General features: G+C 41.4%; 1 protein-coding gene across 1 annotated transcript; it reads right to left on the bottom strand.

Moving 5' to 3' along the window:
* Nucleotides 1-384: 384 nt before the first annotated feature.
* On the bottom strand, nucleotides 385-17,506 carry LOC135490756 (uncharacterized). The gene is made up of 3 exons (XM_064776215.1): nucleotides 17,355-17,506; nucleotides 6,369-7,640; nucleotides 385-6,151 (listed from the first exon to the last, which is right to left on the bottom strand). Exons 2-3 carry the CDS (start codon nucleotides 6,884-6,886, stop codon nucleotides 5,602-5,604), a joined length of 1,068 nt encoding a protein of 355 aa, XP_064632285.1. The 5' UTR covers nucleotides 6,887-7,640; nucleotides 17,355-17,506; the 3' UTR covers nucleotides 385-5,601.
* Between the last annotated feature and the right edge of the window lie 1,257 nt (nucleotides 17,507-18,763).

Raw genomic sequence — 18,763 nt, 5'->3', positions numbered from 1 at the left:
TAATGACCTTCTCGTGATCATGTGCTGCACAGGCGGTCCAGGGGAGCTGGTTTGGGGTTCCACCAGTAAACCGTCCCTGCTTTCAAACAAAATTCAAAATCATTCCAAACTGCAAAAAAGGGAAGATTTTTCATATCTTTAGCCAAGTGCCTGGGTCAACTTTCTTAGCTCGGATAACAGCACCTATGAACACTTACTAAAAAGTTTGACGATTCATTGTTGGTCTCACAAGCCAGTGCGGAGGATGTCGCCGGTTGAGCCATTCATTAAGAAGGCCCAGTTCTGAACTCCTTTGGATCTATATATAGACATCCGTGGTATTATATTGAAAACAAGCTCGTTTATGATCAGTTTCATGTAAAGAGTAAGAACAACAACACAGAATTCTATTCGATCAATCTCCTCCATTTATTTACAGTTATTATTTACATTTATTTTCTATCATGTGACATTTACCTTTAAGGTCACATGACAACAACCTGAGATGTACGGAGTACCGGGTGTGAACAGATTCCGAAATGGCGAATTCATTCAAATAATTTCATTCGAAATGAACATAACTTCTGTTTTAGATAAGAAACAACATACTACTCAAATACAGTAACCGGTTTTTTTTCAATACTTCACAAAATGCTTACAAAATCAACCTCATTCGAGAAAAAATGATTGCGCATGCGCCCTTGAAACCGGGACAATACAGCAGAAACTGCGCCAGCGCAAATTTTTGTTTGTTGCCATATTTGTTCATCTTAAGTTGGCTACCTTGCGTTGTACTTTAGAATGCACTGTTCAATCTAAGTGCAATGGAAAGCATGGCAGGAAACATAAGATGGAGTCAAATATATACTAAATACAGCTATCTTGCAATAGAATTCTCGGCTACTCAACACGTATTGAAACATGAACATCTTAACAAATACATGTAGTGTGATAATTTCAAGTGATGTCATACCCTTACCCGACAATTTAAAAGCCAAGTATTGGAGTTATATAACTAACAAGCCAATCCTGTACTCATTTAACCCATTGTCGCCCTTTCAAAAAAGAAAGATCAATCGTAAAACCACTGGTGAAGCAGTATTGTGTACATTCGCATCGTACGTATACCCCCTGGTCGACCCTAGCCATCAAGGCATCACAGGCAGTTATTCTAAAGCCCGTTACACACGAGGGACTTCTCACCAACTTAGTTGGTTTTAAAATTAAGAACAGGTGCACAGGTGACTGGAAGTTGAGAGTCGTTCACCCACTCACACGAAAGACATAATCCCAGCAATATTTAGGTCCTGCACTATATTTAGTCTATAAAGATAAAGAGTCAAAATATGGCCCAACTATGTTGTTGACTGAATCACACGGGGAAATTTCTACCCCACACTCCTTATATAAACAAAAAAATCCTTATATAAACAAAAGATGTCGTTGAGAAATAGAACAAGTCGGTAGTGCAGCCAGCAACTCCAACCAGTCGGGCAAAGTATTAGTTACCTGGTCTGGATTCCTGTTATGAATTAAAATTCCAACTAAGTTGGTGAGAAGTCCCTCGTGTGTAACGGGCTTAACCATATCTATAGGATGGATATACCCCCCCCCCCCTCCAAAATGTTTGATCAACCTAAATTTCAACCTGAGTCACCAGGATCTTCTCCGTTTTAACCAAACATGTCATCTTGATGGTAGGAAGTTTTTGCAAGCCCCCGAAACGCCAACACGAACGCCTATCCCATTGTTCGATCTCCTGATATGTCGAACAATGAATTTTTAGACCCATAACAATAAGTTGTCTCTAATATATACCTGGTGGTGCAAATCGAATAAGAATCAATGCCCAAATGAGTGTAAAGCTGCCGAAGTAAAAATGTACAAGGGTTCATTCGAGTCTACGTTTAAAGTAATGACATACACAATTAATTACAACAAAACAGTTTACACGTTCACGTCAATAAAATGCCACATTCTGCCAAAGTTGGCTATACTGCCTTCGATCATTTTACATATGTTTATAAAAATATTTCTCTTCCTTACCGTAACAAACTACAACATTATTCCGTCAAGAAAATAAATCAGTAACTAATACTATTTTCACATTTTAAAATTTCAAATCTTTAAATAATTTCGAAGCGTTGTCATGTCTTTGCTGAAAGGGCGGTTTTGGGTAAATAATTTGTCCCACATACCCATACGATCGTGCATTATTCAACATACATGCATGCCAAAAGGTAAAGAGAAGATTTAACAAAAATAATCAATTTGAATTTCAAGACAACAAGTTTAAAATTTGAATCATTTTTTTTAATAGAAAATTGCTTTCAAGACGTTTGTACACTTCAACTGTTATGTTAAAACATGCTGAACCATTTTCGTCAACATGAAAGTTTATGGTTTAAGTTACTTGAAACGTTTATGCTGCCCCGTCTTTTCCGAGCATTGTGATGACAATATCAATACACCCATAACACCAAGAATGTCGTTATAGGCATTTTCTTGATAACACACATAAAAGATAATAAAAGTAGGCACTAAGAAGACTCATCAGATTCGAGCATAAGTCGAGCAGAACCCAAGCAGATCATTTATATTCCTTGTTGCTTTGAAGACAAGACCATTCGCCCATTTCAGAAAAAAATTGGCCCTTCTGACCATGCCGACCTTCCGCTGCGAACGTCAATCCTGTCTCCTCCCGAGGATGGATAATAGACACAACGCCGGTAGATCGGCATTCATGCCCAACACTCAAGGGTCCTTCACTGTAATGGTTTACATTGCTTTTTTCGAGTTATCATTCTTCCAAAATTGATTTCACTCGTTTTGGACCCGCTTTTCACGTGAGAAGCTTTGAGGAATTGGGGGACTGGAGGCTCCTCATTTCTTATCATGAGGTAGAGACGAAACTCTTTTTACCTGAAAGATGGACACACGTTAGCGCCCTTTTGTTACTCCTGAGTAAAATGAAGATTCTTACAACATAATAGCAGCGCTTAAAGATTGTCGATAAGTCGTGAAATAAGTTTACAGAGAAGGAATTCCACACACCATCAATGTAAAACAGTGATACAACATCAAAATGTGTATATGACACAGGATATGGTATTGGCGGCAACGTGGTTCATGTCTTTGGCTGCTGACAAAAGTTGTTCGTTTGAGAGGGCGACTTCTAAAACTCCAATAGAACGGCACTTTTAACCAACCTTTAACGGCCTCTTTTGGAAGCTTGTAGGCCTACAGATTCTGTCGCAGCCCAAAGAAAATAGAACGAATTTTAGACACTCTCCTCAAACAACAAGTTCCATCAATATAATGAGAATACTCGCAGCGACATCGAGCATACCGTAAGGTCCCACATGATCCCACTAATTTTTTTAACAACCCCGCAGCTGTCATACTTATGCCTATGATCATCAGTGAAGGTTAGTCCACAGGACAACCCATTGTTAGCATTTGATAAATTGGCAATCAAGATCCGAATTACAGAAGCTCCCGCATCAACGACTCTCCCTCGGATGGATGGTGCAATCACATTCCTTGAATCAAAGATTCTTTTCAACCAATGATAATAATATTTCAGTACAATAGTCCAAGTCAATTCGTTAACAATTTCATTTTCATTTAAAGCAACCGTCAACAAAATGTTGTGTAAAAATAAAACTAGTTCCTACAAAATGCACCTCTGAACAGTATCATGTCGTTACAAATTTCTCATCCATATCCTTTCATGAATAATAAATATAATGGAATAATGCATATGTACTCTTCGCTTTGTTACAAGCAGTAGGCCTGTATACGATTGTACATGGACATCACCATCGCACACGTTCTGAGAAGATTGCTGCGCACGATTCTGAACTATACCGCGGAAAGCCGGTGTAAAAGTAAAAAGTGTCCCCCCTAGAAAAAGTGTCCGGGCCTATTGTATTCTGACAGATTATGGCATATGGTTCTATAGAGGCAATGACCGTCAATAGCTCAGCGCATAATAGAATCCTTTGTTCCCGGACATTTTATCCTAGGACATTTTAAACTTCTACACCGGCAAAGACCGCACAGATTGTCGCAATGGCTTATCTATTTGAACCCACCTCTGGATACTTCGAGATCAAACGAGGATCCCTCGGTACAATAGTTTGGTATGCCCTTATAAGCATCTGAAGTCTCTGGAAGACTAGACCACGCGGAACCATTTTCAGAAGCCTTGTTTGCTCGAAGCTTATCCCTCGTTCTGTGAATTCGCCCCTGCATTTCATCAAATTGTATGCCTTAGATTACTCAGAACTCCAGTATAAAACCTGAGCTAAAATAACCATTATTATACATTGTAGGCCTCAATGGTTAATTTTCATTAAACATCTATTATATACACAATAAAAAACAAAATGGCAGAGGCGAACATGAAGAATACAGAATAGTGAAGCCAGTATTTTTCTAAGCATTTTCCTGGTAATTAATTAGCCACCGCATCCAATATGTTGCCACCGCAGCTCAAAGCGCCATCCTGTCTCCTGAAACCATTCTCTTTCAAATAAAATTGGGGGCGATCCTGGACTTCGTCTCAAATCCAAAATGGCCGCCAAAATCCAAAATGGTTGACAGGAATGTTGAAAACACGTTTAATTGGCCTATACTTCGGTATTCTTCAGTTCACAGCTCTTGTCTCTTTACTAATTTACGAAGGCCTTGGAAGAGACGTTTTAGTTGCCGATGAAGTCAATGAAATGGTACATTATACAAACAAAACGTCACAAATTCCAAACAATAATAAAATATCGAACATGTACATCAAATACCCGTTTTATTTTGCTCCAGGCACGTTCAAATTATCAAGTTATTCACACCATCAACCTCGACACCAGGGTATACGTAAGGGAACATGAAAAATCACGTACATGTACGCCACCATCTGTTTTACCCTGATATGAGGTTGATCGCCTAAAAATCAACAAATTGAACGCGCCCTCTGAGGTAATCGTATCAGATCGACTAGTTCCTGTTTTAACAAGAAAAGGCGACAAGATGTGACGTCATGAGGGTACCTGGTGGGCTCCATGGGAATATTTCCTCCAAAAAGATCAAGTGAAAAGATGCAATAAAGCCTTATTTGGGGCAATATTGGTTGTAGGAAAGCAATTAAGAGTTCCAGCTTTCGCCTGAATGACGTCATTCAACGCATGACACCTATTAGCACAACAGGAACCAGAATATCATAACAGACCACTTCCGGCCGGTCAGGCCGATGCATCCCAAAACATAGCAAACATGCACCTATAAAATTATCACCAATCAAGCCTATTGCAGCACCGAATTTCCTGTTTTACTGTTCGCATCCATGCCCTTGCGAACGACATTGTGCCGAGCAGCGTTGAGGGAGGCGCTTTCTTACTTTCAAAATACAACCATCCACAGTCTTGCCGTTTACAAAAGCTTGCAGACGACAAACTTCAAAAGCTGTTTTACAATTATGCAACCCGTATTCAACCACAATCGATTCATAACTGATGACAAATTCCCCGACTGCAAGTTCTTTGGATGCGGCGTAACTTCCTTTACCTTTTACAATATTCCACTCTACTGCCGTTATGTTTTGGGATTTATTGAAGAGTCATTTCTCTATTTATGAAATAGCTTCTGTCGCAGATCTAGCAACGTTCCGTTTGTCACTTTCCATCCTAGGAAAGGGTTCGTATCGTTTCCTTGAGGCAGTTGCGGTATGAGTGGTTGTTCCTGAGTGTCCCTGGGCGGCTCCCCGGCATCCGAGGAAGCAGGGTCACCGCCCTCGGGATCGCCGCCCAAATTGACCAGGGATTTCAAAAACGCTGGCATCTTTTTCTCCTTCTTCTTCCCCTTACCCTCAGGGGTATTAACATCTGGAGCCGAGGTAGCTATCGAATAACTTTCGTTTCTGGGTTTAACAACGTACTTCGGAAATGGTAGTTTGTTCTGTGCAGTGCACACTATCAATGCCACCACAACCGTCAAAATAGTCACTGCAAAAGCCATGATTATCGTCAGCATGGTGATTTTGGATTTTCGTTTTGCCTCCTGAAGGTCTCCTTTTCTGACGTCACGTTCCGTGAGAATGGAAAACATGACTGCTAGCAGCCCTAGTGGTGGATTACCGAAACTAACTAAGATAGCCAGAGGTAGGTATTTTGGTGGTCTGAAAAAACAAAAGGTACCGTGAATGGTTTATATATTGCCATCGTGCTGAATCAGCAATCTGACTAGGGCGAATCCCATTAAGAAGGATGAATGTATTAGTATTACAGGTAATGTCACAGTTTATTTTCTTAGTATGGAACAACAAGTATAGCTTTCACCATATGACGAGTGCGTCTGTCATACAATATTTTCAACTCTGAAAATGTATTGCTTACCTTGGAAACTCCCGATGCCGCGAATCGCCGCTCACGGAGGATCCAGTTTTTATTGTCACTTTTGGTTCCAACATGACGGAATGTTGCCCTGCATTGTCAGTGGAATCGTCTGCTCCAAAGCCGCTATCAGACGACAGAAAGCCGTGGCCATGCCGCCGAGACTCCCATTTCGCGCGCGGAGAGCTGCTCCGGTCGCTTGACGTCCGGAGCGTGTCCCTGCCCTGAGAATCGCCCAATGACGTCTGCTCACCCGTGGGTGACGTCTGCGGAACGAGCTCCAGCTCACGCTCTAACAACCTGCGTTCACTCGAGTGTTCAGTGTCTGTGTATATCCCCAATTCAATATCAAGATTATCCAAATTTTTCCCACTGTGTCTTATTTGCGTGTCGGGGTCTAGATCCTCTAATCCACTGTCCAAGAGGCGTTGTAAAGCTGGGAGATCATCCGGTGGAACCTCATCAAGCTCCAACACGGTTTCTCCTGCCTCTTGTACATCACTTTCTTTATCTCCATCCATTGTTTCTTAAGATTACACGTAACACAAAAGGTCACAGTTTTTTTCACATTAAAGCTATGATTTCGTTTTCCCTTTCACGCCCACGTTCGTAGAGAAGTATGCATTCTAAAAGAGGTACCCGTGTTGTAATATGAGCTAATCTGTGTAAACGTATAACCTTTGCCTTTTTTGACAATTACCGATATTGGCCAAGATAATGTTGCTTCCAATCGCGTTTGTAACAAGAATCGTGGGCGCTTTTTGTGCCGTTTCAAGCACCAATAGAAATCACTGGTTCTGGATGATATGTTAGATGACAAGTTTTGTCTTTTTTCTCCCACAGAAAGGAAACCCTCGATCGATTGTTGTTTTCTTTGGCAAAGATTTCTACCTTGAATGTCCTAGTGGTAAAAAGAACTTGTAACTATTTTGGTCGATCACTTGTAACAAATGTATCAGACGCAACACCCGATGTGTTCAGATCCTTCCGAGTTCACTCGAGGTCTTGGCTTCAATCTGTTTCCCTGAGATTGAAGGCGGATTCCTGAGCAAAAGTTCTTTAGCTTCAGCTGTTTCGTGAACCTTACTTATAAAGTCCTGATCCCCTTTCGTTCGTTAGTACGAACTTCTTTCCATGAATCAACGTGATCGAGACAATATAACTAACCCATCTTGGGCGTAGCCGATATTCCGGACTCTGGATGATGCTCTTTACCTGTCGTGATTAGGCCACCTCTGGTACATCTTCTCACCTCAGAAAAACTGAGGGATTAATCTGTAAAACAGAAAGGAGGGACTACATTAGACTTATTGGAAAAAGGTCAATTACAAGTGTTAGACTTGACCCAGAGATCAAGGCTCTTGTAGGAGAAGACAATGGCCTGATTGATTTATTGTCCAAACCCAGTAATGAGGTCAAGCATTTTTTATATTATTGGAATCTGGAGAAAATTTCACCACTTAATATCATAGGCTTGCACACGGTCATTCATCAACTAAACCCTGAATCGAACGAGACCTTGCATAACTATTTACGAATATGTCCTGAATGTCCTGACGAGTAGAACTTTCTTTGACTAAATGGACTTGGTTGATTAGAGCCAATGAGTGTAAGAGTCCATAAACCGGGCCAGCATCGATCTGATATATCACAAGTACAACCGGCTGCTCCGGAATTTCGATATGCTGTTTACATATCTAAGCTTACATGCAGATACTATTTGTCCAATATCGGGGCTGAGTGTGTATGCGAACTCACATGCACTGAGAAGTGGAATACCTTTGCACTGAGAAGAGGATGTGAGTTCGCATAATATGAAATAATTAGTCCAATGTCATGTCCCGATTTACAACCACGTTTTGTTCAATGAACAATGGTATGAACTACATTCTCGTACTGAACAAAATGTTGGCTCGCCCAAATTTGATGACTCTCCTTTTGAGGAAGAATGAAAAGGAAACTGAACACCGGTTTAATAGCGGATCACCGTAAACACTGCGATGCTGTCCCATTCTACAAGTTTAAACTATGTACTTGTTAAATGATATATTGGTATTAATCTACAGCATCCGAAGAATTGCGTAAAGTATCGATAAATAATTACAGCATCCGCATAAAGTATCGTGTATAGTGTACCCAGTAACTTTACTTTTATATAATATTATGAATTTATTACCGGTAGTAAACAAACCCGCTTCCTTTCTAGTGCAAAACGGCTAATGTTATGGCAGGTCGAGGTTTGTCAAAAGTACGGCGTGATATATCTTCTGAATGACCAAACAAACAATGGTTCAAGACCGTCATATTTCATCATATTCCTTCAACCGAAAATGCTTTTCAAATCACTTTTTATAAGCAAAAGTTCATCTTGGCCTATTTACTAATCAGGCCAGGGCACTCTCGTCCTTGTGAGGTGCATTTTGTAGTTTACATTTTGTATATATACTGGATGCTGGCAGAGTTTGGGTGGTTCCGGTTGGGTTACGATGAGGGTTCGGGTTAGGGCAATGTGAATGATGTCAGGTCGGGGTTATCTTGAGCGAGAAAGTCCGACCATCAGCCGATTGCCTAAAATCACTACGATTACGAGAGAATGTCACAAGGAAGCTCGATTTTTAGTTTTTTTAAAGTGTGACTTTTAGTCCCACCATCCACACGACCCAGATAAACAAATGTGTCCTTGAAAGAGTTATAAATTGAATGGCTAATAGTACATGTGACAGGCGGATCAATTCCCAGATCCCAGCTGCTGCTTCAAATCCAACAGAATATCTACACACGTGCTACGATATCAAAGAATCTGAACTGGGTTTTGTCGCTGATTAGTGAGAACCGACTTTGCATACCCCATCCTCGAATACTGGACTAGAGTCATTCGAACGCTCCTTTCCTTGCACACGTTAAATAAGTTCGGTCATAAGTGTTGAGTGTTTCCCTATTCGTTCTTATGACCGAGATACATACTTATGTGCAACATATTACTATTAGTTCTTCGTCCTGTTGGCCCTAGCAGACCTAAGGAATTCACATTCGTTGGCAAACGTCCAAATATCAGTCCACACAACTCTTACATTTATTTTTCTCCTTATTTAGGCTAATTGCTTTCGGTGAATAGGCCTATACATACTTGTAGAGTGAGGGTTAGCGGAGCAAGGCGATATGTTGAATAAATGATTAAAGACTTTCAGCAAGTTCAAAATTCACGCCCGTATTACATATTCACATCCTGCGCAATGTTGAGAGGTAAAACAATATGATTCCTGTATGTTACTTCTTAATCAAGTATCATTTACATTTATACAGTGTCCCTATTGAATATCGCGCATGGGGACTGTGCAAGATGTGAAAACACGAATACGTCACACTGACGTAGATTTTGAACTTGCCGGAATTCTCTATTGTTTAGTCATACGCTGTATACGTATGAATGTCCGAATGGTTTCATAAGTAAATACACGACCAAGCGAGATCATTATACATTTCTTCAGCAACGTATATGGCAGTTCTTAAAGTTCTTGCATCATCCACACACAAGTTGAGACCGAAACATTTTCTCGGGCACATGAATTACATGATTTACGTGAAGCCATAAAGATACACAGAAGTTGGGGTATGACAACCATGGCAACCGCTGGAAGAACCCATTAGGCCTATAAGCCTACTCGCATTAGGCTCACTTTGATCATTTTGAAATGAAGTCCTGATGAGGACGCGGTAGTGTATTAAAATAAAAGTTGAACGGAAAGATATAGTGTCACGTTCACAAAACAGCAACGAACTAATATAACTTTAAAAACCCAACATTCTCAGTAACTCATTTAATCTTTATTGTGTTATTCAACAAAGCATACAATAAACATTGAATACTAGTGTATACATCGCGATTGTATCTAATAAAGCAAAAACGCCTCTGGACAACATACATCATCCCAAGGGTGCTCATTGGTAAACAGATAAGAAGCAGACGACCAATCTCGCCCCTGAGGTCAACACTGGGTCAAGGTCATCTACAGTAGAAGCGATGGTTGCTCCAGAACAACAAGCTTGGCATACAAAATGATACATTAGCCAATCCATGCATCGATTTGCTTGCTGTATTTATCAGATGAAAACATTAATCAAATTTGGCTCAGACATGAAATGGAGCGATGCGGAATATTAATACCTCCTATAAGCCTGCATACTGAGGACGGTGCAACTGGTGCATTAGCGCTGGAGTCATTACGCCACCAGCCGCCGAAAGATAATTTGCAACGGGCCGGGCCCAATCGGCCTCGGAAGGGCCCAAAGCCATGTGGCGTCGTGGAGTAATTTCTGGTCAGTCTAAGTTTTAGTGTGTATACTGCCAGCGGATAGCCTACTCTTTCTTGCTGTCAACTATCCTTTATCAACCATCATCAGAAACACTTCCGGAGGTGACACATCATCACCATCCTCCTTGGCTAGTGGGTCAATTTGCAACATTTCAGTTTCGTTCATCTGGGGATGATGACCCTGGGCGGAACGTGCCTTGGAACTTGACATGATCTTTCCGACCAACTCACACTGCCCCAGTTATCCCCAACAAGTGATCGATATGGCTTTATAAACCAAATTACTGCCTCAGGCTCATGTAGCATTTCGTCAATGGATGCTGTATACATGATACATACTGGCTCAATATTTCATTCGCCGCTGCCTGCAGCAGTGCTGAATTCTTCCTGGCCATTTTGTTTCTATTGGTTGTGCTTTATATGCTCCAGTTTTACTAATTGCCACTCTATGGCAGGCACGTGAAATGATTTATTGTTAGCCAACCTGGATCTGGAAAACGGTCGGAAAAATCGTGTTGAGTCTGGATGTATATGCTTGCGTGTCAGCAGGTACAGCAAGATGGCGGAGTTACAATGCCTGCAGGGCGGGCGGGAAAAGTCCCCTTCCTTCTCCGTAGGCCTTAAGCTGGGCCATGGCGATTTAGCGGAATCTGCAGAAATTACCGAATCTGCGGAAACTGAGGGGAAACAGCCATGATGATAGTATGAGAGTATCGTTGTTCGATAATCACCCCAATTCACGAGGAGCATACTGTTATCCTCTATATGTCGCGGTTCCCTGTTATACTTTCATTGACCCTCACTTGACTTTATTCCGGCGAACAAAATGCCGCGGACAACAGTGTAAGGATAAAGCAACACCGTACTTTTAAGGCTGCAGTAAAGTGCATTCATACTTCATCATCACAATATAACCAGGTTAACTCACTGACCGAAAAACCTTTCTTTTAAAAGTACATCATTTTATTGTAAGAGTGGTGTCTGTAACATGTAATTTTTTCTTACATGTTTGTTTCCAATATCGCACCGAGCTGCAACATGTCGGCTACCCAATACATTGAAAACATCCTCATTTTAGCCAATAATCCCACAAATACGAGTGACGCCTTCCTGTCCATATCATCGCTCATGACAATCAATCATGCCAACAACAAAGAGAAAATGGGAGAACTGGCATGACACGGTAAGGAATTTAATAACCTTCTTTGACGAGTTAATATCAGCACAAATGACTGCTTTTATCATTTACACGAAAGGAGAAAGTCTAGACGCTAACAGCAATCAAATGCGCTGCCCTGGCTCGTACATGGAGACACGGGCTTTGTTGTTGTACGAGTGAATGCTGTTTGTGTGCGGCATTGTTTACTTCTCGCTCGTTAAAGCAGCTGTCCTGATGAGGTCAATGCCCTGGGGGTCAATGCTGAAGCACTTCTGGATGAATGCTGTGGCAGCAGAGTCAGATTGAACAAGAGGCCGTCCTGATGATGCGGAGAATCGTGCATTTTCGTCGTAAGTTGATTAGAGGCTGACCTGATAAGGTCGATCCTGAGGCAGAGTCAGAAAGATGTAGGGGGTCGTTCAAAGGCTTTACCCACGACGTCACCGATGACCGAAACCACTGCAATCGGCTTGTACTGAGTAGATCATGCACTTTGACCGCCAGTCATCCAATGGTGAGGCGATGTCAGTTGGAGAACTATTCAAGAAGCAGAATCTGGGCCGAGAGAAGCTGATCTGAGCTAGCCAATGTCGGGAATGTAGTTTGACTGTAGTACATGTAGATGTCTGCATATTTTACTCTTTTTATACTGTGGTAGCAGGCCTATCATGAAAGTTTGATATCTGTCTCAGAACCGTTAGTTCGTGCCAAAAATAATTCTACCAAGGTCGCTGGAAGCAATGACCCAGTTACGAAATTGGCTGTGTTTGCAGACGTTTTTGTCTATCTGTTTGCAGAAGGATCGGCAGAAGAGCTTGTCATCCGCGTGAAGCCGAAGGTCCGTCCGAGAGCAATTGGTCCTAGAGTGAATAAAACATCGTTTTGTCTTCATTTCGCAAAGAATGGCAGTTTTGAGGTCACCTCTCAGCCGGCGAAATGGGTCGCGCCTGAAAAGCGGCTGTCCCGGCGGGACATCGAATTTTCTCTTCTTCGTGAGAAGAATACTCTTTCACCAAGAACCAAGTTCACGGATATGGAATCCTTTTTGAGTATGGTATAGGCCCCATATGTTTCTCAATGTTTTTTGTACAGTTCTGACAATTTGTGAGCAGTTTACAAGAAACAACCTTCACTGCACCACAGAGAACAGCGTCATTTGGATGTACATGTATCAGTACAGATTCCATCTCGTTCATATAGGTCCTCCGGTTTGCCAAGGCCATGAAGGAAGGCACCTGAAAAAACCAGGTGTTGCCATGGATGAACATAACATGAAGACTAATGTTCATGACGATACTGCAACCGTTCGTCGTTAAGCACGAAAGCAACCCTACTTATAGACGAAATGTTTAGTACACTTACTATTTATGGCTGCCGATGATAGATGCCTACGTTTGCTGAAATTGCAATTTGGCCGGAGAATACTGGTCAATAATGCTACATGAGCAGGAAAGCGTGCACCCATTACGTGCACGGATGCGATAATTCGCAGCCTCCAACTTTTTCTAGGTCATCGAATTTTTCCACCATCCGCATCCCACTTTTCACACCTTCAAATTATGTGGCAGCACAAACGTTGGAGCTAGTTCGATGATGACCAGCTCGTTTGACTCTGATCCACGAAAAAGAAGGCTTGGAGACAATGCGTGACAAACCCTGGTCAAACCATGCCTTTGAAGAGAGTGTTGTTATTGGAAACGCTGGAAAAAGACTTCTAATGACCTGAGATAAAGTTCACATAAAGTTCACCAGTATTATTGAATGCTTATGAAGGTTTACCTAGCTGTTATAAAGTTGATAATCAATGTTATTTATATTGATAACATTACGCTGGGTCTTGCATAACTCCTAATCTGCCGAGTGGAAAGAACCATTTCACAATCATACATGAATAACAGACGTGCATGAATGGGGACCTGCTTTTACATGAATCGTTGAATTACAAAGGGCACCAACTCCATTATTTCAAAATCAAGTTTTCTCCTCTTTATGAATAATTAACATGAGATTTCAGTGGTACACAAGGCCCCACCTCTTGACTAATGTGTGCCACATAGGCCTAGTCCTGTTCTTAACGAAAGGAATTGGCCCTTTTTCGGCTCAATTCACCTCAAGTTTGCTTCTTTTCCCCTATAGCCTCACTTGTTGTTCAAAAATGAAATAAACATGAGATAATGAACAAAATATTACAAGAGGCAGCTATTTTTTTCAATCAGTTCAACACTTATGTTCAGTTTTGATTAAAATAGACACAGCTCGCATGTGCCAGTTATTTCGTCAAACAATATAGAAAGGGGAATGAGTGTGACTGAGGTTCCTAGCGTAAATGTTATGGAAATGCCAGGTGTCCATCAGTGTGTCGTAATGTCATAGTTATAATTCGCAATTTGGATCCGGCTATCTGCTGCCTGAACAACCTTGATGTTTTGGAACGTTTGCGAAAACACGAAATTAAATCAAGTACATGTACACTACATGTACACGCATAAACGCTACAAACGTAACTTGAAAATGAAATGCGTTGATATTTACGAGCAGGGAAGGTACAGACAGCTACGAAACGCCCCCATACCACGGTGTTTGCGGTTTAGGAGGTATTGAATGAAAGTAGAAAAACAACCTACATACAAAGGCCACAGGTCAAGACGGACTTCCATGGTAATCTCCACAGGATTCCAGTTTTACCGAAAACACTGGAATGAGCCAAACAACATCTACATACAGGTCAATATAGGTCAAGACGCGCGTCAAGCTAGATAACCTCCACAGGAATCCAGCTTTTTACCGCCAACATCAACTCGAGATACCGGCATGGTGCAAGATAAGAGTATATACCTGAATGGGTCGGATATCAACCGCGGAATGCCAAGGTCTTAGCGTTGGGGTTCGGCCGGTAAGATGAATGGGGATGCAGATATTAGCTACAGGCCGATGAGGTGGTGGCTGCTATATAGGCTAATACAGTTGATGTGCCTGCCCATGGCGTACTGACCTCCGCCACTTCATGGGTGACCAGAAACAATGTGCCAATTTAGAGCGACAACAACAACTTTATCGTCCGATATAAATACTATAAATATCATTTATGACAACACTCATGTCATTAAAGCACTTGGATATGGATATGAAGTTATTATATTAATTTCTAAGTGGGCCTATTAACCTCTTGGCCTTGATTGATTTTGATGGACATATCTTGTGACCAGGTTATTTCCATGGTTCCGACAAAACTGGTTCACTCTACCTTGACAAAGCCTATTTACTGATTGATGCCCTTCATAAATGTACACCTAAGACAGCACCATATTTGGCCTATCGCAACAAACACGGCTTATTTGCAGCTTATGACTTGTACGGGCGAGCAGGTCCTTGACCTAAAGTTGACCCTTCTTGATGCCACTGGCACCATGTCACAATTCACATTATCATGGCGCGATTGAGATATTTTCAGAAAGGATTGATTTACATTACAATCAACCAAAGAACCAACGTCACGTTATTATGAAACCCTGCTGAATGACTCAATACGGTCACTGCATGAAGAAACTGTAAGGTCCATAGTCACTGGCCGTTCAGCATTATCAAAGAGGCAAATGGATGTTTGATAGACCAATAACATGGTCGTTTCAGGTTGAGGTTCTTCAAACACGTTCGAAGGAACTTTCAGTTACATAAACTGGACTTGATTTTTTTATTAGGCCTATCATTTTTAAATACGGCAGCATACGACAGCGCTATCACTTAGTAGGTTATATATTTATGAGAGAACATTTTGATTGCGCATGAACACAAGATCATGCAGTGATAGTGAATGTACATCTAATTCTCAGAAGTAACGTTATGTACGACATGAATAATGCATTATTGCGTGCAATTTTTCAACATCTTGCAATAGACTGATGTCTTTCATTGCTTATTCTAGAAGTTGGATTCAGTGCGAGGAGCCTCATAGCCTAGTGGTTAACACTGCTAGCTACCAAGCATGAGGGCATTGAAACTGGTGTCTATGCCATGCAGGGGCAATCAAAAGACCCCACTGATCAAGTGAGAAACATGAGTAGCTTGTGTGGCCTCTACCTCTGGCCAAGTACCTCTGGAAAAGGCACAAAGTTACGTGAACTTATCATTACCTGTTTGATATACCACTGGTAAAAAGTTACCATTGACTTTTATTCGTTTGACATCATATGACTCACTCGGTGTCGGTGATTGATTAGCTGATAAGATAACCTGAACAAGTTCACCCAGAAGGAAGTATTGATCCCGGCCGCTGCAACCATGTGCTACCTGTACTATTAGCATCATGATATTTCAGCAGCTAATAAACATACAAACATCACTGGTCCAGGTCCAGGGCTGACCACAGGCAATCATGTAAGTACATAGACAAGTTGAAAATATTCCTCGCTATCCCCAGGCTGGCCCTGTAGATGTGCAAGTCGGTATCCACCAGCAGTTTGCGGCATAGCTTCTGACAAGGTAAACCTGTGGTAAAGTCATGTTACGGTAATCATCTTAGCCAAGAAGCACTGAGGAACGTTTAACACTGCTGGCTGCAGCATTTGTTATCAACTGGTTTCAAGGTTCAACTGTGGAAAACCACAAAGTCAATGGTTCAGAGGGAATCAGACCATGAAATGAATTATCGGATATCTTCCACCGAAGAGATGAATGATTAAGGATTATCGCCGGAGTATCTTGCTATAAAACAAACAATAATACAAAATTTATTCAGTTTTGAGGACCTGGTTATTACATTACAGGTATTGTCAAAAGTGGTCAAGAACTACCCCAGATACATGTACATGTAGTTCCAACTTAAGGACTCCCGAGGAGTAGCATGAACGCACTGTGCCAATTTGTAGGCCTATGCCAAACCACTAGCTATTGAGAAATACAGAGAATGGTTGGCTGTGTATACAACAGGACGATAGACCAACATTATGAACTTAACGTATATATACACATATATATATATCGACAACCACACACAAAGGTCAGCAATACGGCGTGTTCTGCACTAGCAAGGCTTTTGATGGTTTCTACGTGAGTTAAGCTATTTAAATTGCTTCTCTGAAGCCTACGTATTAGCCATGACCTAAATTTTTAAGAAAGCATCGTCCTCGTCAACATGTCAAAAGAGAACACAGTCACATGACCGTGGAGAGAGGCCGTGACCTCGATGTTCGCATCGCAGTTAAAAATGCCCATATTTCGCATTAAAAGCAGCTATTAAACGCTCCGCGAATGTGTTTAAGTTGGTGTATAGAGATACTAACTGTTCCTCGGAAGATGTAGGAAGTTTAAGTTGGCTTTATTTAACTACAAATATACCGAAAGCGAAGAAGAGTGTTGGAAAAGCGTTTTTGTTATTGTAGAGCAACTCGTGGCATTGCACGCAAGCCATCCCAAGCAATGGCTTAACAACAACCCGAAAACACCCCAAATGTTTCCACTGATAACTCCGATCACAACGCTAGACATGGAATAAGAAATATAGAAATTGAATCTACATACCATTAGCTGTTGTTTGATATATGTGATATCCCTAAAATATCGATAGTATGCACAATAATTCGATATCCTTTCGACCACCTCGACCTGATAAGTCCTCAATCACAACATAAAAACAGCATTTAAGGCTCACTGCGCATCTCCGATGCGCAGCATGCATAAGTAGTGCGGGAAACCTTTAATGCCTCGCAGCGAGGTTCCCTTAAAAAATTACAACAGCCGTGTAACCCGTTAAGCTAATATGCAGGAATATCGCTCAGGTTAAGATGGATATTGCGAAATGATTCATATGTATATTCGTATGTCACGTGGTATCTCAGGTGTGTCATGCTGTTCATGAAATCATGAAGGTTGTATTGTTGACAGCAGTTTAATCGGGTCATTTCTCGCTTAGTGGATGATTATCAGGCTATTCAACTGTTAAGGAGAATGTGGGTCAAGGAAATCCGCCATTTTTCCATTGAATATCAAGTATCTAGATGAATATACTCGTGATTGTCCTATTAGTGAGCATCCTGCTATCGGCCACTTGTCCTTAACCTACATCATCATCAGTATGTAAAACTTTCTCCGGAGTAAAGAGAGACTTAATTGCCAATCAAAGATTTTTTGAATTTATGTTATTTTGCATTCGAACGCATTCGAAAGATGAAACAGTCACGTTCAGTCATTTTAGTGATATTTTACAAAACATATTTTACAAAACATGAATAGGCCATTATATATTTTATGTTTCGAATGAATTTTTCCGAAACAAACGGTCCACTTGGGGGATGACCCCACCCCTCATGAAGCTGTCAGTGCGGGCTTTGTTATTAGAGAACGACGTTGAATGACGTCGGCCCTCACGCGCGCACGAATGTGATCACTTTTATTATACGGGATTGTGAAAAAGTTTTTAGTCGGATCTGTGCAAATAACCAATAAAACAGGATGAACGTACTAATTGACCTCAGCTGACCGGTGACAGGGTGAAGAAGCGAACAACAACTATATTTATTTGGAAGAAACCATTTTTGTCCAAACTCTGTCTCGCACTGTGCAGATGTTACACCGAAAAGTTATACCGGTATCAGCTGCGTCTAAGCCCTGGTCAGGCCGCATATTTTTCGCTGAGATCAGGTCAAAAAGTGGTGTAAGGACCAGATTTCATCTCGAATTTCGACGCAACAGCAACGTTCAGATCATTGATGCATAAAATGGCGTGCCTTTATAAAGCTGCACTCGGGCTGTCAAGATTTCAGGGAAAGGGGTCCTTTTCCGCCCCTGGCATTGGGCCAGTTTTTGCCCCCGCGGTTTTTACCCAGAACTCCGTGGCAGAATAATGAGCCTATTCACTCATACAGATGGAAACAACACATTTGGACAGCCGCCAATGAATACTTATATATTACATCATGTTCTGGTGCATT

Source organism: Lineus longissimus, chromosome 7, assembly GCF_910592395.1.
Source record: "Lineus longissimus chromosome 7, tnLinLong1.2, whole genome shotgun sequence".
In the NCBI taxonomy this organism is placed as follows: domain Eukaryota; kingdom Metazoa; phylum Nemertea; class Pilidiophora; order Heteronemertea; family Lineidae; genus Lineus; species Lineus longissimus.
Note: the sequence above shows the minus strand (reverse complement) of the source record. Positions and strands in the feature narration are given on the sequence as shown.